Consider the following 24,777-nt stretch of genomic DNA (forward strand, 5'->3'; position numbering starts at 1 on the left):
TGAAGTGGTAGATTCCTTTAAGTACGTAACAAGTTTTCCAAAGAGTTTTTGTACATTCACTCAAACTAGTTCAAGAATTTCAACTAAAGTAATAGAAGCAACTTCCTGACAAAAATGCATACCTGTATTTTCAGACATGGATGATTGAATATAATATTTTAATATTCTATGTGCACACTGAACTTTAGAAAGATTAGGGAAATCAGAAATTTGCATCTTAGGAAAAAGCACCATTTGGATTTCAGGTATATAGAGCTGTAAACTAGATAGGACTATACACACATCTACCAACAACATACCTATTTCACATTTTTCACAAGGACTTCCCCACGCAGCTCCCAGAGTAGCGCAGCATTCTGACTTGAGAGTTGCTCCATTTATGTTCACCTCACATCGATTATCTTGAACATTAAGCCAGCAGGTTCCTTTCAGGCTGTCTGCAATGTATAAGAATTTTTCTTTTCTTAATCAGGGGTGTTTTAAGACTGAAGATTCCTGGGGCACTGGTGGAGGGGAAAGACATAGATACATAGATATAATCGAATATATACACATAAGAGAAAAGTCAGCCGAACCTGCTGATTTCTGCGGGATAAGCAGACTATCTCATGTGTATGGCAATGTTCTCACTTTCCTTGGGAGATAAGCCACCACCAGAGGTGTCCGGGAACATCTTACTCTCCTCTCCTGTTTATAACACATGTTCGTTTTACTGAGTGTGCACATGTTTGGGGAGGTCAGGAGAAATAAATGTCGGCCAAGCAAGTATCGGCCACTAGCTATTGAAGGTATATGGGCATCTTAGTCACAGTGACATTGAGTAAGATTGGTCTCAAATCATCATCATGAAGGCTTATCTTATTCACTGAATAGGAACGTTAATAAAGTAGCGTTTCCCTTGAGAAGGGTGCTGACTTAGCAGAGAAAGTGAAGTTGAGTGTTTTGTTCTTTGCTAAAGGTAGTGTTTACCTGTGGCTTGCCAGCTTTGGGAACCTATAGCACAGGTCAGAGACCAATGGGTTAATGGGGTTGAAAAGGATTTAGTTTTTTGGGCTATCCTTAGGCCATACACATATGACCACTGGAGGGGCAACAGGCAGCTCCCACATTAATCAGCAGTACAGGACCGCTAACGCCATTGGGACTTGACTACAATTCCAACTGAACTGCAGTATCGGCAGCGATCACTACACACATAACAACTGCTTTTGGCCCCGCGCTGTGTATAGTACGAGTGTTGAAAGAGGCTGATCATTGCGGGGGGTCGTCTCTCGACCTGCCACAATCAGTTATAAGAATATTTCCTGGACATTCCCTTTAAGATAAAGTGTGGCTGTTTTTCTGCTTGTCTAGACTGTCTATTAACTTGACTTTTAACATCTCAAACATAAATGTTTTTTCTTTAATTATGTTATTAGAGAAGGATGTGTGCCTGCTGGCAAGAACTGGTTTCTAGCAGGGAAAATCAACATTGCTGGTGTGATGGTTGGCAACAAAGATTTGGTTACACAACATACAGTATAAATGCTTGGATGAAAAAACAGACAATGTGGGAGTTAAAAGGCAGAAATGAGTAGATACTTTGGAAGGAGAAAACACATAAGAAGGATCATTTTCAAAGGATAAAGCACAAATACAAACTAACCATTATATTAGGTATTGTATTATTTGCCAACCACAATCTCATATCAGAGTTGAACGTTTATTGTGGTATATTACAATTCATTTGCCTTACCCATTGGCATTTCTGTAAATAATGAAGGTAGAAATGATGTAATGTATTCTGATGCCATACTATGCCACGCAAAGTATCCTATTATTTCTACAAAATCCAACTTGCCAGATCCTACTATTCCTGGACATCTGACATGAGAAGAAAGTCAAACACCTCATATTTAACCAAAGTTGACTTAATGTTTAGGGCCACATTGTGGCTGACACTCTCAGAGAGACACCCATTACACATTGTGGCTCAGGGAAAGGAGGTGTTTGGCAAAATTTTTGACTAGGAAAATCTTAAAGCAGTGGTTTTGCAAAGTGTGGGTCATGACGCTTTGAGGGGTCATGTAAAGAGCTGGGGGCGGGGGGATTAAAAGGATTTAGCATTCATGCATTCATTATTCAGCTGCACGCTTCACTAGTATTAGGCGATTCTGCAGTGTGACCCAACAAGCAAAACTGGAGTAAGTGCAAGTGCCACATCAATGTTATTCAATAGAGGCTGCTGATGGACGAGTTGGATCATATGACCGCCCATCAGCAGCCATATTGCAATGTTACCGCATAATACAGCCAAAATACTGGTGAAAGCAAACTTGCAATTGAGTGATGAAAGAAGGCCATTGGCTCTGACCACTGTATGACTAGTTAGCAGTAAATTCCATACTGTGGGGATTCCAGAAAGAGACTTACTTCCAGAAAAAGACTTACACTCAGTTATTAAATAGTAGCCACCCCCTTGAATGAATACAATGAAACGTTATACAATTTTCTGATATACTTTATGTATACATTCCTTATGTTTTTCTACCTTGGAAAATTGTATAACTATTTGTTATACAAATAATAACATGTATTTGCCTAAACTGGGAAATCAATTTAACAAGTAATATAAACTATATGCATTGTTGCACCATATACTTCTATTTTGTTGTTGTTTGGATGGTATCTAGATGTTTTCAGTAAATGTGTCATCTCCTTAGTAAGACATATCACAACGTTTCTGATATTATTAATAATAATAATAATAATAATAATAATTATTAATAATAATAATAATAATACATTTTATTTATATAGCGCCAACATATTCTGCAGCACTGTACAATTTGTAGGGTTCAAATACAGACAGATACATAACAAAGAACGTCATTTCACATATTTAAATGCACTATTCATTTATGAAAGATTGTTTATAACTGGAGGTATGCTTTAACTACTATAAATTCAGGTGATATAGTCCATCTTTCATACAGACCATCCAATTTCAAGCAAGCCTTTCCAATTTTAGGTATCGCTATGAACTATGAAGTTTAAAATGTCTTATTTGCCTATATCCACTGCTATCATGTTATAATTATTATGTATATTCTTAATATCTATTACAACACAGAAAAGGCAAAACTATCCATGTAATATAAGAATATTACTTACCTATACATATGAGACCAGTGGAATCCAGTTTACTTCCAGGAGAGCACTCGCAGTGAAATGAGCCAAGAATATTTCTACATGCCCCATTAACACATGGACTGCTTTCACATTCATTTATGTCTGGAAAACATACAGCATACTTTTGGTTAGATCAGGATTATATAAGAAACTAAAGCCTTAAAAGAAGAAGTAGAAATATCAATACATGTCTGCTCCATTTATGTACCATAAAAATGTTACTACTAGAGATGAGCGAACAGTGTTCTATCGAACACATGTTCGATCGGATATCAGGGTGTTCGCCATGTTCGAATCGAATCGAACACCACGTGGTAAAGTGCGCCAAAATTCGATTCCCCTCCCACCTTCCCTGGCGCCTTTTTTGCACCAATAACAGCGCAGGGGAGGTGGGACAGGAACTACGACACTGGGGGCATTGAAAAAAATTGGAAAAAGTCATTGGCTGCCGAAATCAGGTGACCTCCATTTTAGACGAATAGTGGATTTCAAATCCGGGTCATATGAGAATGTGAACTTTGTGACTATGAGACAGGGATAGCTGTACAGGCAGGGATAGCTAGGGATAACCTTTATTTAGGGGGGAATGTTATTAAAAATAACTTTTTGGGGCTCTATCGGGTGTGTAATTGTGATTTTTGTGAGATAAACTTTTTCCCATAGGGATGCATTGGCCAGCGCTGATTGGCCGAATTCCGTACTCTGGCCAATCAGTGCTGGCCAATGCATTCTATTAGCTTGATGAAGCAGAGTGTGCACAAGGGTTCAAGCGCACCCTCGGCTCTGATGTAGCAGAGCCGAGGCTGCACAAGGGTTCAAGCGCACCCTCGGCTCTGATGTAGGAGAGCCGAGGGTGCACTTGAACCCTTGTGCACCCTCAGCTCTGCTACATCAGAGCCGAGGGTGCGCTTGAACCCTTGTGCACACTCTGCTTCATCAAGCTAATAGAATGCATTGGCCAGCGCTGATTGGCCAATGTATTCTATTAGCCTGATGAAGTAGAGCTGAATGTGTGTGCTAAGCACACACATTCAGCTCTACTTCATCGGGCTAATAGAATGCATTGGCCAGCGCTGATTGGCCAGAGTACGGAACTCGACCAATCAGCGCTGGCTCTGCTGGAGGAGGCGGAGTCTAAGATAGCTCCACACCAGTCTCCATTCAGGTCCGACCTTAGACTCCGCCTCCTCCGGCAGAGCCAGCGCTGATTGGCCGAAGGCTGGCCAATGCATTCCTATGCGAATGCAGAGACTTAGCAGTGCTGAGTCAGTTTTGCTCAACTACACATCTGATGCACACTCGGCACTGCTACATCAGATGTAGCAATCTGATGTAGCAGAGCCGAGGGTGCACTAGAACCCCTGTGCAAACTCAGTTCACGCTAATAGAATGCATTGGCCAGCGCTGATTGGCCAATGCATTCTATTAGCCCGATGAAGTAGAGCTGAATGTGTGTGCTAAGCACACACATTCAGCACTGCTTCATCACGCCAATACAATGCATTAGCCAGTGCTGATTGGCCAGAGTACGGAATTCGGCCAATCAGCGCTGGCTCTGCTGGAGGAGGCGGAGTCTAAGGTCGGACCTGAATGGAGACTGGTGTGGAGCGATCTTAGACTCCGCCTCCTCCAGCAGAGCCAGCGCTGATTGGTCGAGTTCCGTACTCTGGCCAATCAGCGCTGGCCAATGCATTCTATTAGCCCGATGAAGTAGAGCTGAATGTGTGTGCTTAGCACACACATTCAGCTCTACTTCATCAGGCTAATAGAATACATTGGCCAATCAGCGCTGGCCAATGCATTCTATTAGCTTGATGAAGCAGAGTGTGCACAAGGGTTCAAGCGCACCCTCGGCTCTGATGTAGCAGAGCCGAGGCTGCACAAGGGTTCAAGTGCACCCTCGGCTCTCCTACATCAGAGCCGAGGGTGCGCTTGAACCCTTGTGCAGCCTCGGCTCTGCTACATCAGAGCCGAGGGTGCGCTTGAACCCTTGTGCACACTCTGCTTCATCAAGCTAATAGAATGCATTGGCCAGCACTGATTGGCCAGAGTACGGAATTCGGCCAATCAGCGCTGGCCAATGCATTCTATTAGCCCGATGAAGTAGAGCTGAATGTGTGTGCTAAGCACACACATTCAGCACTGCTTCATCACGCCAATACAATGCATTAGCCAGTGCTGATTGGCCAGAGTACGGAATTCGGCCAATCAGCGCTGGCTCTGCTGGAGGAGGCGGAGTCTAAGATCGCTCCACACCAGTCTCCATTCAGGTCCGACCTTAGACTCCGCCTCCTCCAGCAGAGCCAGCGCTGATTGGCCGAATTCCGTACTCTGGCCAATCAGCACTGGCTAATGCATTGTATTGGCTTGATGAAGCAGTGCTGAATGTGTGTGCTTAGCACACACATTCAGCTCTACTTCATCGGGCTAATAGAATGCATTGGCCAGCGCTGATTGGCCGAATTCCGTACTCTGGCCAATCAGCACTGGCTAATGCATTGTATTGGCTTGATGAAGCAGTGCTGAATGTGTGTGCTTAGCACACACATTCAGCTCTACTTCATCGGGCTAATAGAATGCATTGGCCAATCAGCGCTGGCCAATTCATTCTATTAGCGTGAACTGAGTTTGCACAGGGGTTCTAGTGCACCCTCGGCTCTGCTACATCAGATTGCTACATCTGATGTAGCAGTGCCGAGTGTGCATCAGATGTGTAGTTGAGCAAAACTGACTCAGCACTGCTAAGTCTGCATTCGCATAGGAATGCATTGGCCAGCCTTCGGCCAATCAGCGCTGGCTCTGCCGGAGGAGGCGGAGTCTAAGGTCGGACCTGAATGGAGACTGGTGTGGAGCGATCTTAGACTCCGCCTCCTCCAGCAGAGCCAGCGCTGATTGGCCGAATTCCGTACTCTGGCCAATCAGCACTGGCTAATGCATTGTATTGGCTTGATGAAGCAGTGCTGAATGTGTGTGCTTAGCACACACATTCAGCTCTACTTCATCGGGCTAATAGAATGCATTGGCCAGCGCTGATTGGCCGAATTCCGTACTCTGGCCAATATGCACTGGCTAATGCATTGTATTGGCTTGATGAAGCAGTGCTGAATGTGTGTGCTTAGCACACACATTCAGCTCTACTTCATCGGGCTAATAGAATGCATTGGCCAATCAGCGCTGGCCAATGCATTCTATTAGCGTGAACTGAGTTTGCACAGGGGTTCTAGTGCACCCTCGGCTCTGCTACATCAGATTGCTACATCTGATGTAGCAGTGCCGAGTGTGCATCAGATGTGTAGTTGAGCAAAACTGACTCAGCACTGCTAAGTCTGCATTCGCATAGGAATGCATTGGCCAGCCTTCGGCCAATCAGCGCTGGCTCTGCCGGAGGAGGCGGAGTCTAAGGTCGGACCTGAATGGAGACTGGTGTGGAGCTATCTTAGACTCCGCCTCCTCCAGCAGAGCCAGCGCTGATTGGTCGAGTTCCGTACTCTGGCCAATCAGCACTGGCCAATGCATTTCTATGGGGAAAAGTTAGCTTGCGAAAATCGCAAACTGACAGGGATTTCCATGAAATAAAGTGACTTTTATGCCCCCAGACATGCTTCCCCTGCTGTCCCAGTGTCATTCCAGGGTGTTGGTATCATTTCCTGGGGTGTCATAGTGGACTTGGTGACCCTCCAGACACGAATTTGGGTTTCCCCCTTAACGAGTTTATGTTCCCCATAGACTATAATGGGGTTCGAAACCCATTCGAACACTCGAACAGTGAGCGGCTGTTCGAATCGAATTTCGAACCTCGAACATTTTAGTGTTCGCTCATCTCTAGTTACTACAATTGATTTTTGAACAGAGCTGTGTGATAATAACATAATAAGATCTAACACTAAAATGACTTACTCTAACATATAATGGAGGCTTTTGGCAGTAATGTATATGTTTCCATAATCTCAGCTAATTGTCTTGGAGAACTTTTCCTGTTCAGATCTCACATTCAACAGAGCAGCAAGTTGTATATGCAAAGAGACGCTTGCTGTTTTTTCCACTGGGTCTGCAATTGCATTGTCTGGGCAGTGATGTTCTTAAAGGGGCCAGTAGCAGAGATTGGGCTTTTTCTTATGGTAATGAATTTGCTACTCAGTTCTCCAACCCAATTCTTTTCCCTGACCCTTAAAGTGAGCATACACATTAAATGAATGTTAGTAAAACCCAACTCCTGAATCTCCAATAATGGAAGATGGTGGAGAGGAAGGACCAGGAGATAGTGGGAACAGAAGGATTTAGGGCTCGTTCACATCTGCGTTCACTGTCCTTATTGCAGGTTTCCGTTTCCTGCATAAAACAGATGCAGGAGACGGAAGCCTGCAGGAGACTTTCTCACCCATTCATTTGAATGGGTGAGAAAGCTGTCCGGCCGTGCGCGGCAGTGAGCGTTTTGCGCTCTCCGCCGCGAAACCGGGTTTTATAATCCGGACACAGAGTCGGACATGCACTACTCTGTGTCCGGATAAAAAAATCTGGTTTTGCGGCGGAGAGCCTAAAACGCTCACCGCCGCGCATGGCCGGACCCGGTCTATGGTTTCCGTTTTCTGCCATGCAGAAGACGGAAACCATAGAATGGAGTCATGAACGCAGGTGTGGATTTTAATTTGTCCAATCCTTTTGTTTTTAAAGGGGATTTTGCAGCTCTCCAGTTTGCCAGTTATTTATTTTTCTCACGTCCTGTGTTGTTCAGCAAACTGTTGAGCAAATTTGATTGTTTGATGGACAGGACACTATATAAGGCACCTCAGTAGATATAGATATTACCTTTACCATGAAAGATTATTTATTATGATTGCTTGAATATGGTTATACAGATCACATATGCACAGTAAGTGTATATTACATTAAACAGGTTTAAAGAAAAAAATCTTTCATGCTGCCAGAATCAAGGACAGAGAGTGGGATTGCTTTAATCGAAACACTTATCCATGTGAGATAACAGGAACAAGAATGACCTTTCTTGATCTTTTATCTGCAAAATGCAACAGGCTGGACCAAGGAAACATTTTGTAAACAATGCGAGGAATAATCTCACATCCGAGGCAAATGAAACAGCATTGTTAAAGAAATGCATTTACGAAAAGTCTTGAATTACATAAACTAGAAGTTTGGATAGGATCCTTGAGATGGAAATACTCCTATTAAGGAGATAAGCTGCCATGAGAATCTGGAGTCCCCTTTGTCAGCATTAGGGCATATTCACAAGACAGAAAATTTGTACACAGTTCAGCAAGTATTTCATGTGAAATCCATGTGACATTAGTGTGTGGATCCACAATATAACAAACTACAACTCAGCAGCATAAATCCAGGGACATTCTTGGATTTTTGCATTGGATTTTCTTGTAGATTTTCATTCAGTATGAAAAATGCATCTTCTGATATAAGGCCAATTTTCTACTTTCTTGTTTGCTAGCAGTGCAGTTGCTCTGTAACGGGAAGTCCTGCACAGGATTGGCCCCCTCTATCTTATTTTCCCATTGCAGCCTCATGGACTTATCCATAGGTACATCCAGTACATCCCGAACTCCGGAAAACACAGACGTTACATAGAGATTTTTATTTTAGTATTCTTTGAATCTATGTATGATGTGTCCTCACTAGATTGGTTATTAGTTGTACTTGGAGTGCTCCTTTAAATACAGAGCTAGACACAGTAGATTAGTAACACCAAGTTTTTCATGTGCTCATATTGCCTACTGCATAGTGTTTTCTCAAACACACTAATATAAGTCAGAGGTAAACAATGATCCTCTCCTTCAACATTTCAGCGTAATATGAGAATAGCGAACTCTGTTTCTGTTTTTTCCCACAGAATGTGTACCCTATATTCTCACTGACTTTCATTTATATAACCTTTTACATTAAAGGGATTGTTGAGGGTTAGAAAAAATACAGAATGCCAATGGGCTTGCTATTCATCCACGTTCAATTGAATTGGACTAAGATGTATCACCGGACATATCCCTTGGACAAGAATGGTTCAGTTTTGTAACGAGAATAAACTTTTTTTCTAGAAGGAGAAGATCTGATAGATAAAAATGTAAGGGGTATGACACTGCTTCTATACCTGTAAACAAAAAACAAACCTGTAAACCAAAAAAGCATAACAATCCACAAATATGTATCATAGACTGGTATTTACCTTCACAGGTATCGGTATCAGATCTAAAGGAGTACCCCTTAAGACATGAGCAGCTGAAACTTCCTGGAGTGTTTCGGCAGAGACCATTATCGCACAGAAGTCTATTCACCAAGCATTCATCTATGTCTGTAAAATAAATATTCTGCATTTAATAATAATGCCATTTCAGCTGAAAAAGAAAAAAAAAATTAGATAACTCTGTGGGTTTCTTGAAGGATTTACACAGATAAAACAAGACTGGGGATAAGTTTCTCTATGATACTGTCTACTGAAAGGGAAATTGCTTTCCATACTGATGCAAAGAGGGCCTATCGTATAGAAGACCTCTGTCTATGATATTCATATACCCTGGTTGGATATATGCTTTCATTAGACAACCCCTTTAACTGTATAATAATAATAATAATGTGTGAATCAGATACAGCCAACATCTTTGACAATCCACCTATGATACAGTATTTCAAAATGTAGCCATCCAAATCCTTCATTGTACCCATTTGAAGGGTCAGTGCCAGTGTCTTTCTCTTGTGATATTTCCAAATAGGACTTGGTCTCTTTACTTTCATAACTGATTGAGGTCCTTGTAGTTCCGTCTACCTTGGACTACCACCGATCAGGACGTTGTACCATATCCATGTAATATGCCGTCACTTACCAATATGGGAAATAGAATAATAGCAAATTCATAAATAAAAGCATAACAGTAAAATCAATTCACGCACAATTCTGAATTACTAACCAAGCATCAAAAAGGTTCAACAAAACCTAAACATATGTAAAGAAATGTCTGGAAAACATATGTTTGCTTGCACTACCACAAGGAATGTTTGGAATTAACAAAAAACCACAATTACTGATCTTCCTTTTTATTCACCACAAAAAGCTCAGTTAGGACAAAAGACCATAAAAAGATTTGTAGCCAACATAAACTCAGGTGTCAGGCTGCATCTATCTGTTCTTATACATTTACTGTTTTATTGTGTGCTGTATCTGGATTCATTTAATGGCTTGTTGTGCTTTCAAGATATTCATTTTATAATTAATTTCTAAAAGTCATATATTTTCACATTTGTATCAACTGCTTTAACAACAATAATTAACATATAATGCTAAGTCAATTGGAAATATAGCTTTGATAAAACCCCACCTACTTCTAGATATTTCATATATACTATTCTTTTGGGTCTCAATCTTTAAGATTTGGACATTTCTGTCACTTACTAAATGAAAAGAGAGCTGAACAATGAAAACTGTAAGAATACAAATTCTGTTACTGAATATAAGTTTTAATATTTGTACAGCATCAGAAAAAAATTAAGTTTATACTATATAATATTGTTAGATATAGAAATCCTTTCACTCCAATTGGTGCAGCATTCTAATAATGTCAAGGGCAAATCTCCCTTTTGTCTTTTATCCCCAATATGACGTATTTCATAAAGAGGTAGTCCCATCTCCGGCACTTATCCCCTATCTGGTACCCCTTAAGAGTCAGATTACTAAGGTCACCCAGTGATCAGGAGAACTAGAAACTTAAAGTTCTCCTGCATTCTCTCTGTGAATAAAAGTATCTTTGTCTGGTTCTCCATTTACTTCTAGGTGGCGGCCAAGATTGTCATCTCAGTAGCCCTATAGCAATAAACAGGGGTATAGTTATAGAGGTTCAGGGGTATCAATTCCTTTCCAGACCCCGGAGCCTGTGGGGGCCTAAATTTCTCTCTATAATACAATAAGACACCAGTAGGGTTGATACGATCTTGAGATTTCAGCATCGATTTCAAAATCCAATTTCCGATCATTTTCCAGCCTATTCCGATCGCGATCGTGATATTTGCTTGATTGCTGATTGGGATCCGATCTCTTCCGATCCCAATCGCTCAACCCTAGACACCAATATTACAGATAGCACATTGATAATTTGATGCCTGGTTATGAATTTTGTGCTGGGATAAAGGAGCTTCATGTTTTACCTCCGGCTAAAATGATACTATCGTCTATGCCATGGAAAAGAAAATAATATTTGATAATGTTAATGAAGTCACAGTAGGGGAAGAATGTACAGAATGCACACTAATTTCTTATCATTTTCATTCTAAAAGACATGAAGGTTAACATACTTCGTTTATGTAAAAAGTAAAAAAAATAAAGTCATCTCATTTCATGAGAAAGTGTAACTAATGATTATTATACACAACAATTTCCTGTGGAGTCCAAGCCAAACTGCCCACTATGGATGGAGTCCAGGGTAAACAGATGTTCTATATACTAGCTCTTTGATTAGAGAATAAAGCCCAACCACCCTCATGTGATACACATACACTCATACACTTACAGACACATTGACTTTATTTGTAAGTGTTTTGTCGTTGCCATGAATCACTTACATGAAATCCCACTAAGTTCCTGCGTTCCACATTTTATTGATTTCCTTATTTACTTTGTGTGTGTATTAAATCTTGTGAATAATTGCCCCGGCACTCTAGAAGACGTTGTCATCCATGACAGTACAACATCTCCGCAGGTTTCCTAAGTGAGCTCCCTCATCAATACCACTTAGACCTACCTGACCTGCCCAAATTATAATGCTCCCTCAGTGGCCTCCTTGGTGGCATTACATAATATAATGCCCCTCAGTGGCCCATCACACAGTCAAATGCCCCTGCAGTGGCCCCTTAAAATACAATAGCCCATGACACATTAACCTGTCTCACCCCAGTGGTCCCTCAGACATTAACTTGTCCCCACAAGTGGCCCCTAGACATTTTACGTTATAATGTCTTGCAACATTAACCCCTGTAATGTATCCTGACAAAGGTCGTTTTGCATTATGTGTCCATTTCAAATCTTAAGGATTTTTGCCAACAGAAACAAAATAGTGGGGACAATCTGTGTTCTATATTACTGTGCTGAAAATCTTGGCTTATACTCGAGTATATACAGTAATTATTATTTAGACCGATTTTTAGTTCATCTGCTTAAGGATTTTGAAAACAAAAGAGTAAGAGATTGCCATCATTTGAGGAGATTTGTTCCTTGTATGGGGTTACAAGTGCATAAAAGATGTATTATTTACCTGTCTACACGGAATATCTTTGTTTAAGAATGGTTTGGGATAACTGGCTAGGGCAGCTACCTAATATACAAATGTGCAAAGGTTTTAACTTGAGTTATTACAGTACAGGGGATTGCAATAAAAGAGATCACATTTTGATCTGGGATCATTGGCCTGAGGATGTAATAGATCGGACATTACTTGGGAAAGATATTTTAAATGTTCACGTCTTTATTTGATGAGTTATCCAAATAGACTGGTAAAGTATAAAATAATTTGCAAAAGTACATTTCTCTCCCAAGCTTCTGTATTCAATTGGAAGAAGAGATGTGAATGAATGCTCAAAATGTTTTGGTTGGTATAGTCTGAATCCTTGGGGTTGGGGGAAAATTCATAAAATTCTCCTAATAGGCAATCTCCAGTTAAGGCCTTGTTTTATAGATAGCTATTTGTGTAAGCGTGTAATGTCTTTATGGATTTCTGCTAAGTCCCCCTTGCCAAGTAGAAAAATTTAGGAAGACAGAATATTTTTACAGTCTGAGGATTATTGGTCTGATTAGGTCATTTGTCCACTTTGGGTTAGATTATATTTTTTTTTCCTATTATCTCCTCCCTAGGGTTGAGAAACGGAAAAGATCGAATTGGATTGGCAATCGAGTAAATTTCACAATCGCAATCGGAATTCCGATCCAGATCTTTTCCGGCGGGATCGATGTCGGAGGTTATTTCCCACAATGCTTAGCTACTGGCCAAACATTGTGGGAAAAGCTAACTTTAGGGTTGAGCGATCGGGATCGGAAAAGATCAGATCCCGATTGGTAATCGAGCAAATTTCACAATCGGCTGCAATATGATCGAAAATCAGATTTTAAAACTGATCCTAAAATCTCACGATCGGCTCAACCCTACTCCTCTCACTTGTGTGTAGTTTGGTTTTATTAGACTATTTAATTGTTGTAATTTTATTTAGTGCTATTAAAATATAAATAAAATAATTTAAACAAAGCAACATTGTCTTTCATTCATAACATTACCAAATGACTCATTGCTGACAATAGGTACACAAGTCAATGGTATTGATAGTTTCAACATAAACAGGAAGACAACTATAACTGACAAACAGATAAAGAAAAATGCTCTAAACTCACCAATACAATTCCTTCCTGAAGAATCAGATTCATAGCCACTATTACAATTACAACGAAAGCCTCCTCGCAGGTTTTCACAAACTCCATTAGAGCAGATATCAGGATCGAGAGCACATTCATTGATGTCTACAAGTTACAAAGAATTTGTCAAGAACGTTTTTTTTTAACGGATACAAAGAAATATAGAATTTTCAGAACAGTATTGACTCGAACTGTAGAGTCCTTACATTGAGCAATACATACTGTCAGCTGTTTGAAAAAAAATCAAGGATTATTAGAAAAATGGGGCATAGACATAAAAAGTGTAAGTATAACATATATTGTTAGCAAAAATGGCACTATTGGAGCTGCTAGCTCTCCTGACTGGCAAGGACGAGCCTGTGGCAAATCAACGCTGGTTCTGCAGCAGGCTCTTCCTTGCTAGTCAGGAGAGCTGGCAGCTTGATGTTACGAGGGAGCGGACTTTTTATCAGCGTAACTGCAAGCGCTGTGCAGTTAAAACTCACGGACCCCATAGACTATAATGGGGTCCGTGCACTTTAACTGCACAGCGCGCCTCCTAAACACTCTCCTCCTGCTATTCGTGGACTTGGTGACTCTCCTTTAGTCGAATAGTGGTTTCCCCTGAAATGAGCATTTTTTCCCATAGACTATATGTTAGGGTTCTGTATATATATATATATATATATATATATATATATATATATATATATATATAAATAAAAGCATAAACGCCGAAATAACCTCTAGACTGCAGTAGTGGCTGCAGTTGAGTTCCACAAGCCCCAGGAGGGCAGCCGTCTGCCTGAGCAAAGCCGCAGTTTATAAGCCGCAATACACACTGAACCAGTTTATCTCACAGGTACGGTTACTATATGCGGCTAAAAATGAACAACCAGTTAACTGCACTGGGTAGTTGTGTTTGTGCAGTTCTAGTGTGAACAGGCTGCTATAAACTTTCACCAGTTAACTTCACTGGGAAACTGCACCTGTGTATAGATGCTGTGTGAAGCCAAAGCCAAATGAAGCCTTGAAATAGTTATCTACTTAAATTCAGCAGAGAGTAGACACTAACAAATGCTTCACCATGCTACACAACAAAGGCTGCCAAGGATTAAACGTCACCCCAGGTCAGCAACATAAAATGCTCCACAAAAGCTCGGAGCTACAGTGTCAATACACGGAAGACAGTGTACTCACAGACCCCTATAGAGATAGAGGGTTATACTGCGGACTACCCTGGAAACTATCAAGGCGTAGCCGTACCGCATCAGATCCCTGCCGGCAGCGCCCCCGGGCTGGAACAGCAACTACTGCTCAGAAGCCCTTAGACAAGCAACATGCCTTGCAGCAGACATGAACTCGGGTCTCCTTGACTTAGAAAAGACAGTTCAGTAAGCTTTCTGGTCCCTACCGGCGGTGCTCTGGTTGGGCCAAGGAATCCTATCCTAGAAGCCTAGCCTGGCAACCTGCCTTCACCGGAACCTTGCCCTGAACTCCTGTCTTAAAGTCATTTAGTTAAAGTGTGGGCACCCGTCAGGCGTCAACTCAAACTATAAAAAGGCAAGTTCCAGGGGCCACATGGTGGCTCAGTGGTTAGCACTGCAGCCTTACAGCGCTGGAGTCCTGGTGTTCAAATCCCGCCAAGGGCGAAAAACCATCTGCAAGGAGTTTGTATGTTTTCCCCGTGTTTGCATGGATTTCCATCCCATATTCCAAAAAAGACATACTGATAGGGAAAAATGTACATTGTGAGCTCTATGTGGGGCTCACAATCTACATAAAAAAAAAAAAAAAAAAAAAAAAAAGGCAAGTTCCCGCCCCCAGGGGGGGTGGCCATGACCTCACTGAACATGCTCAGTAGGGGAAGAATGGGACTTAGAATTTGAGCGACTCCAAAAGGTCCGAGTATGCTCAGTAGGTGAAAAGCTGGACTTAGACTCCACACACCTCACTGCACAACGCCGAGGGCGAGAGTTTGATTGACCCGTAGGTGGCGCTGTGCGCTGGAAGGAAAGCTGCGGGACCCCATTCTAACACTATAATGGGATTCGATATTCGATCGAGTAGTCGAATATTGAGGCTCTACTCGAAACGAATATCGAATCTTGAATATTTCACTGTCCGTTCATCTCTAGTTATGAAATTATAACTGCTACATGGAATAATTCTTATACACTTTGAACCACTATACATGCAGTGCCTATTATGATATCATATGTCTAGCAGCTATATGCAGCACCATCTATGAAGTGGCATATGGACACCTACTGCCATATTTAACTAGCTGCTATATGCTACATTGTATCTTCTTCCATAAAGCATCCATAAAACATTCAGAGCAATTTTCTTAACCTCATTGATTCCAAAACTGAATTATATTAAAATCCATCCAATTCTGGAAGAGCTACATATTCATGGTGAGCCAGTTATATTTTATTCTTTCATTTAACTGTATTAATATAGATTCAGATTTCTAAGAAGATATATGGATTTTATTACCTCTTCCATCAACAGTAATTCCTATTCCTCCAGTGCAGAGTCCTTGAAATTCAGCTGCATTGTACAAAACATTAATTTCATGAATATTGAATTTTAATTATACATGCGCATTAATTACTGCAGTCATCCTTCATCTGTTATGTTTTAATCATGTTTACAAATTTATTAGTTTATGATATAAACCAAGAAAAACTGATGACTAAATTATACATGCAACAAAGACTAACACGTTTTATATTTTAGGCTCATTAATTGTTTTATCACAGTCAAATATTTTTAATCACAGTTTAAGTGAAATTGCGGTATCATGCACTTAACCAATACTATCTCAAATGATTTTGACTATAAACCATATATGTAATATATTTCGGAATTATGTTATCTTTCATGTTTTTTTTATTGTGGTACAGGGTGTTATTACCTGAGTTACGTGGTGGACATGGTTTACATGGTTCCCCAAACCCGTAGTCGGGGTTGGCACAGCAACACTCGGACTTGGTAACAGCTCTGGGAAATTGATTTACGCAAACTCCTTTTTTGATGGCTCCATAACAGGTGCTATGCATGTGGGTATCTATAGAGAGAAAACAAATGTAAAATGATATAAGAAAACTGCATACTAGAACTTTTAAAACTATCCTTCATTTATGAAGTTGTTGGAGCTGTGATAATGTATCAAAATTGAAATACATGGACAAGTTGGTTACGCTATTAAATAATGATGGCTACAATCTTTTAAAGAAGCCTTCAAACAAGAGACAGTCCATAGAATTTTTCAAAACATCTATATACAGTATCTTATGAAGGATAATAGCTGAACTACTGAGGAATTCCTAATATACACTAAATCTATTCTATTAGTAAGCATATTCATATAAATATCTGTGGTTTACATGATAGATAATACCTTCTAACTGGAATGCAACAAGAAAAGAACTAAAATAATGTCTAAAATAAGGGTAATATGGTACACTTCAGATAGCTACTAAACTTACCAACACAAACACGGCCATCGACCCCAACAACCAAACCAGGAGGGCATTCACAGCGAAAAGACCCTTCTGTGTTGATACAATGTCCGTTCATACACATGCCTGGTGTTTGACATTCGTCAACGTCTACAAAAGCAGATATTATTGAAAAATAGAAATGTAATGGAAAGTAAAAGAATGTTTAAAGAATATTGAATCATAAATTTTTATGTAACTATAAGTTATACCTGTACAATATCGACCATTGGATGCTAGGACAAATCCTGGTTTGCAGATACACTTGAAGCTGCCATCTTCATTTATGCACATTCCATTTAGACACATATTTGTAGTGGCACATTCATCATGATCTGGTGATACAAGTAAGGTCATAATATTGGAAAATATTAAAACTTTAGGTCTATATAATTAATCATATATAGTTAATGCATACAACATACTGTACAGGCAGATGTTTCCTTCCTTATGAGTCATATTGGTTGGACATGTAAAGATCTGTATCACACAACATGGCCAGCTTTTTGAAGAAAAAAAAAACACAACTTTTGTCACAAGATGTCTAACCTATATGTGTCTATGTATGACCACCCAGTGATTGTATTGTGCCTTGGATCATGCCAAGTGTTACGCTTGCATGTTGCTTTCATGAGTTTCAAAGTTCTTATCTCAAGTTAAGACAATAGTGATTGAATCTGTATCAAAATCTTAAGTTATAGAATTAATAATCACAGAAGATCAATGTGTAGCAGCACATTATGTTGTCACAATTGTAGCAATAATAAAGGATCACATATACACCTCTATGTACGTTAGAAATGACATTAACAATATCAATATAAAATGTGAACAAGCTCCAGAAAGAATAATAGTTTAGTGTGGAATTTTTTCCCCTACTGTCATGTAAAATCCCAAACCTGGCTTTTGCTGACACAGAAAAGAACAAAGATGTGCTGTAATTGGATAGTAGAGCAATTCCATTGTATAATAGCCAACCAAAATGTTGAGTCAATAAGTAGAAATAACATTTTAGCTTAGTTAGACTGTTTAGCTGGAGAAATGTGTCTGCTGTGACCAAAGAATTTCTCTAAAGTGTACGCTTTCCCTTTCTACTGCATTCCCAATTTAATATTACAATGGATGAACATTAACAACTATTGGGTTTGGTAAGAAATAGGGTATAAAGTATTGTGTTGGTCCCAAATTGTCACTATGAAAAGTTGTGAGAGGAGTGTTACAACAGAAAATATTTATTGTCTGTCCATAGTATAGATGATAGAAAGCTGGTTGGTGGGGGTCTGACTGTAGAGATCCCAACCAATCCCACCATATTGAATTCAGCCTGACTGCAGACAGGCTGGATGTAGGTGTGCCCATAGAGGACAGGACGCATTACATATTGCAGGTGGAAAATATGATGGTAGTTTACATTCAGAACAAGTATATTTCCTTTTTCTGCCACTTGGCTCCTTGGTTGAACCACTTGGTTGTCCTTGACTCTCTGCTTTACCACCTTGGGTGAAGTTGCCCACAGTTGTCAAATAAAACTAAGCCTAATCTCTAATTTTTCTAGTGTTTTATATTTATAGTTGCCATTTTTATTTAGGCAGCTGCCTAATCTGGATTTGGTTATCGTTTAGCCTTCCATAATATATTAGGGTGGAGTTACTTTTGGTTGAGCTTACTTATATCCGGGTTTTAGTCCATTCAGGTTGTCAAATATATTGTTTTGCCATGTGCATTTCCTTCAACAGTCTAATATTCTGATCTTGTTCTCTCTGTATGCCTGTTTTCTCTCTATTCTGGGATCTGTACTTCAATGGAGTCATATTCTATATTCATATGGAGTGATATTCAATCTATCCTATATATGGCTATGTGTAGCTACACAGTAGGTGAGGGAGTGAATTGCAGCCTTTCAAAGCTTTTGCTAGCATGTCCTGCTATTGCATTGAATTGATTTCACAAGAAAATGAAGATGAGTTAAGGATAGGCCCCTTTTCTCATGCTGTCCTTGTATAGATGCACGTCTGTATCTTTTTTGATATTTTAGTTGCATAGATGGTTTTTTTAATAACATACTTACAAAACTAGTTATGTTTTGTGTTATATATAAGAGAAATGTAATGTTCAATCCTGATACTAAATTGATATTGGACAGATGCCGAATGTAATTTCTTTTAGCTTATGTTAGCACAGCACAGGTCAGTTGTGAAGTAAGCATTATACTTATGTAATGTGAACAGACTCTGATTATAATTATCATGTATCCCGCACAAAAAGCATTGAGGCATTTGTTCCCTTCTTTTATGTTTGATATGATCTATATACAAAAAACTTTAAACCTTATTAATAGTTGCCTTTTAACCCCAGATACAATCTTATTTAATAATAAAAACATATTATACATGACGCCATCAACAGTGCAAGATTAGATAATGCCAGATATCAGGTCATTTCAGGGAAGATCTGTTTAATATCCTCAAAAATGTCTAAATAATAATATCAAGGTTTAGGCATTCGAGATATGGTTGGGTTGTAAGTACTGGAATGAGCTTTATACTGCACTTATAGCATGCTCACTCCCTGATCTAGCTCCTTTCTTATCCTGGTGCTACAGTGTAGAATGGATGGTCAGACTAATAAATGTGAATACTGTCAAGTCCGTCTGCTTTTCTGCTCTGTCACTGGCTTATATAGAACTTGGACACTGCATAAATGTCAGCCAGACTTGACAATGTGTATGGGGATGACCAACTATCTGATGAGAATGGGGTGGTTCTTACTATAGACCAGGGGTGCCAATACATCGATCGCGATCTACCGGTCAATCGCAAAGGACGTATGGGTCGATTGATGCAGCCAGGGATCCCGGTGTCTGCTTGTTCACAGTGCAGGCTGAGAGTCGACTCTCAGCCTGCGCTGTGAACAAGCACTCCGGACACTTGCAGGCCGGGCAGCAGCAGCTCCGGGGGATGACACGCTCCCCGCTCTTAGGGATGGAGGGAGCCGGGGTGCTGCTTGTTCACAGCGCAGGCTGAGATTCATCTCCAGACACTGGCAGGCGGGGCTGCCACAACCCGAGCCTACCAGTGTCCAGAGATAACTCTCAGCCTGCGCTGTGAACAAGCAGACATCAGGGATCCCTGGGTGGCCACAGAACGCCGTTGTCTCCTGCTCTCACGGTCTGCCCGACCCCGCCCACATGCCCGGCCCCACCAACAGACACGCCCCGCACTGCCCACAGGCCCTCCCTGGGCCCGCCTACAAGCCCACCCGGCCCCGCCCACAAGAAGTGGGTAGTAGATCTTTTGCCTTGGTCAGTTTATAAAGTAGCTCACATGCTGAAAAAGTGTGAGCACCAGTGCTCTAGACCAACAGATGATTTGGAGGGAGAGATAAAAGGTTTGGGCATCTTCCATTTTAACTCTTGTTCTCAGGGAAGACATTGTAAGTTGCCAGAGGTGTCTGGCAGTGTCTCCATTCAAAGCTGTAAGAGGATTGGCAAATTCAACTGTATATGTGTATGGGGGGAGGGTCAATAGGAATAGCTCTTAGGGGCCACACGGTGGCTCAGTGGTTAGCACTGCAGCCTTGCAGCACTGGAGTTCTGGTGTTCAAATCCCGCTAAGGGCAAAAAAACATCTGCAAGGAGTTTGTATGTTCTCCCGGTGTTTGCATGGATTTCCATCCCATATTCCAAAGACATACTGATAGGGGAAAAAAATATACATTGTGAGCTCTGTGTGGGGCTCAGAATCTACATTAAAAAAAAAAAAAAGGAATGGCTCTTGTTAAAAAGAACAGGTTGAAAGTTGTTGAAGCAGAGGTATACAGCAATATTTACACTACCACCATCTCCACTTCCCTTGGGAAGAAGCAGTTGGGTAAAGTCATGGTAACATCTGTTGCCATAATAACCAATTCACCTTTCCTAGCAGCTTTGTGGACGGTTAGTATGCAGAAAAAGTTGGTGTCATATATTCCTTTAGACGCTCTTGTTTTCCTGAAAGTAACTGTATAGTCTGAAGAATTGCTTCATGGTCAACATTTTACTCAGACACTAATATAAAAGACTGTTGCTATGATGGTTGATTTACTATTACAGCCAATAGCCAGATTGCCTGTATTTTGTGGAGTTCTTGATCACATTTTTCTTGTACATAATTATTACATTTCACAGATGAATAATTTTTACCTGCACAATTCTTTCCATCAGCGGTGAGCTCAAACCCAGCATTGCAAATACATTGGAAGCTTCCTTCAGTGTTTACACACCGACCATTTTTGCAGAGAATACCATTTTGGATGCACTCATCAATATCTGTGTGACATGAAAAACAAAAGCATTTATATTTTAACAAATCAAACTAAAATCTGATCTGAACTGGATTTAATTATTTTACTTTTTTTTTTTTTTTTTTTTTTTAAATATGGAGGCCCTTATGTCTTAAAAAAAAAACCAGAATATAATACACTCAAGTAATGTGCACAAAAATAAAAATAGCAGGTTTCCTCTGTGGACTTTCTGTTTCAATAATACCTATGGGGAAACTGCCGGCGTTTCTGTAGGTATAATTAACATGCTGCGATTTCCAAAACTACGTCGGTTTTGGAAATCGCAGCATGTCCACAACGCGGTTTTTACAGCAAAGTAGGCATGGAATTCACTAGAATCCCATCCACTTTGCCTTGACTATAAAATGCCAGGATTTTTCCTGTGGCGTTTCCGTCGCGAGCAAATTGAGGTGGTGTTTACACCACATGAGGCGCCGGCCTAAAGGTGTTTTCCCAAAAACATAACCATATTTCAATTTGTAGACAATTAAAGTTAAACATTTTTGCAAATATAAATGGAAAAAAAGGCAGTTTTAAACAATTTCTCAAACCATCTTATCGGTGACAGCTAGAGATGAGCGAGTACTGTTCGGATCAGCCGATCCGAACAGCACGCTCCATAGAAATGAATGGATGCACCTGGTACTTCCGCTTTGACGGCGGCCGGCCGCTTAACCCCCCCGCGTGCCGGCTACGTCCATTCATTTCTATGCGAGTGTGCTGTTCGGATCGGCTGATCCGAACAGTACTTGCTCATCTCTAGTGACAGCCATGATTGCCTTCTTGTGGCTGGCTTATCTTCTCATACTTGTAATGTCCTCTGTCCACAATAAGGAAATCATTGCTGGGTTTTTGACTTGTGTCTAACCACTGGCAACGGACCAAGACAAATGACTGTCACCACCAAGATGGTTCGAGAAATTATTAAAACTCAACACAATTGTTAATTATATTTGCAAAAATATTACACTTTTAGATTTCTACAAAACTAAATACGATTATGTTTGTGGGAAACCCCTTTAACCTTTATTTGACACACAGGATGATTGTGGTTTTGTCTTTTAATGCATTGCTGAATGAACCTCATGTTCCAGATTATATTTGTAGTGAGTCATTATAGTGCTGGTGGGCCTTTATCCTGAATGACACATCTGCAGGCCTGACCACATGCCATCAATTTATTACTTTCCCCTTTCATCTTTGTAGATGAAACTTACACTTTTCTGCATTTTGCTTTCTTTTCTATTTTTTAAAAATAAGATTTATATTTAGCACATTATTTAGTACAATACATAGACATTATCTTATGCATTCTTTGACTGAAGGGGAAAGCTACAATCGTAAATTGATTATACTTACCAATACAAGCTTGTTTGGTAGGAGTCCTTTGGAAACCAGAATGGCACTTACAGTAATATGATCCAGGCGTATTAACACAGTCACCATTAGTACATGGATTTGATGTGCACTCATCGACATCTGTTTGCAGTAATAAAATAGCATATTTAGTTCAATCTCTAATTAAGATGATGTTATTTTTGAGGGCAGGTCACTTCAGCAAAATTTTTGGATAACTATGTATCCAGACAATACAATTACTTCATAGCCCAAAATCTAAATTTGTTTATTTCCATGTGGAACATTTCCTCATATTTAAGGTTATTGTGTAATTTAAAAAATAATCAAAATATAATTTTTTCATTGACTAATTTTGTAAAGGCTTATAGTAAGAATTCCATGTCCTGTGTTTTAAACTGCTATCAATGACACCCTGGGGTGCTGAGCACGCATTAGTACAGACTTACTATGTATAAAAATCCTCTCTTGTATGTTTATTCTTGCCCTTCAGTAAGTACATTTTGGAAAGTGGAAATGCTTTATGTAAACAAATTCATTTGGTATTTGCTAATACGAGCACTTACGATGCACACACGACTCCAAGAGCATATACAATATTGAAGTTGCAATACCAAGAAAGAAAAGCCTTAGAATTATGGAAATCACAGGATCGATATACATGTTAATGGTATGCAAATAATAAAAAGATGGAAACACAATTTTGAAACATCTTGATTTGTTGAGTATCAAATATGGGCACCACCTGCATAAATACACCTATTCCTTGGCATGATATTAATGAGGTTATTAATGCTAGGAATGTTATGCAACCTTAAATCATGAAGATTGGTTGCTGCCAGCTCCATTTGCATTTACCGACCAATGATGATCTAGAAGTGCTCAGTGGAAGACATTTGGCATTGCTAGAGGCCATGGTAGAATGTTTAGGCCACACAGGATTCTCACAGTAGCATGAGCAACAGGTGGTCTCTTGTAGTCCTGTTGAAAAACAGCTCCTGGGACAGATTGCAGTAATGGCTGTGCCACTGGTTCCACAACCATATGAATGTATCACTGAGCTGGTAGTCTACTCTGACCTTCTGAAGTACTGGGACCTACTACAAAGGTCCCAGGAAATGTGGTTTTAACCGTACCAGCATCTCTCTGCGTTTGTAACATCTTAAGACTCTCCTGAGGAGCTACATGAGTAGCGAAACGCGTAGAGAGCTTGTGTGCTAGTGGTGGTTACCCTATCCCCTGGGGCTGAGATCCACAGCTGTCCTCATGCTGAACTTGCTATAGTAGTCACCGTAGACATTGAGCTGCGAGTGAGATATGGAATGGTAGCTGGCTGCACTGTTCTCTGTCCAACCAGCTCTATGCAGTGCAGCTTATGAATATTGCTACCATCTGGCACTATTCTAATAACTATGCTGATTTAAAACATTTAGGTCTGGAGACAAACACAGGGGTAGACACCGTGTTCATCGTTGAATGAGAGACATTGAGGAGTCACGGATTAGGTTCACATGAGTCCCTAGCACATTCTCAGATGGCAGTTTCAGACAAGTTGTCAAACCTAGGTAGACTCGACACTAAATGAAATCCCCTCCTACATTGAATCCTTTTGATGTCCGAGTTAATCACATTGGGAGGCCTCCTGTAGTTTTTAGAGGGACACGTTATTTTAAAAGTATTTATTAAAAGCTACGTTTTATTTTTGTTTTTCTTGTTGGGGGGTACCCTTGTTGTTAGATTCTGTCCTCTCGGTACTACTACACCCAGTGCTCAATGCTGGTAGTCTGCTTTACCGGAAGTGAAGACTAGAGAGGTATTGCTACCATACATTGTTCCACACCACACCATAATCCAGGGAAAAGAACTAGTGTGACAGTCCCTTATGAAGGCCTCTGCATTGAATTGAACATGTGGTCTCCAGACCAATTTCGAAATATCATTGCATCCAAAGAAAAATCTGGACTCATTACAGAAGAGGATAGCCCTCCATTCCAGTTTGTATTACCATCTTGCTGTGCACCATGATAGCCTTTG

At 40.3% G+C, this 24,777-nt stretch overlaps 1 protein-coding gene across 1 annotated transcript in view; it reads right to left on the reverse strand.

The window, feature by feature from the left end:
* FBN2 (fibrillin 2) overlaps positions 1-24,777 on the reverse strand; it is a 213,084-nt gene that overhangs the window by 94,585 nt on the left and 93,722 nt on the right. Inside the window, exons 12-21 of the mRNA XM_075272282.1 lie at positions 22,747-22,866; positions 21,248-21,373; positions 17,280-17,402; positions 17,056-17,178; positions 16,482-16,634; positions 16,061-16,114; positions 13,559-13,684; positions 9,359-9,484; positions 3,154-3,273; positions 300-437 (exon numbers count right to left, since the gene is read on the reverse strand). Coding sequence (XP_075128383.1) covers positions 300-437; positions 3,154-3,273; positions 9,359-9,484; positions 13,559-13,684; positions 16,061-16,114; positions 16,482-16,634; positions 17,056-17,178; positions 17,280-17,402; positions 21,248-21,373; positions 22,747-22,866 — 1,209 coding nt within the window. The remainder of the gene's footprint in view (positions 1-299; positions 438-3,153; positions 3,274-9,358; positions 9,485-13,558; positions 13,685-16,060; positions 16,115-16,481; positions 16,635-17,055; positions 17,179-17,279; positions 17,403-21,247; positions 21,374-22,746; positions 22,867-24,777) is intronic.

This window comes from Leptodactylus fuscus, chromosome 1, assembly GCF_031893055.1.
Source record: "Leptodactylus fuscus isolate aLepFus1 chromosome 1, aLepFus1.hap2, whole genome shotgun sequence".
Lineage (NCBI taxonomy): Eukaryota > Metazoa > Chordata > Amphibia > Anura > Leptodactylidae > Leptodactylus > Leptodactylus fuscus.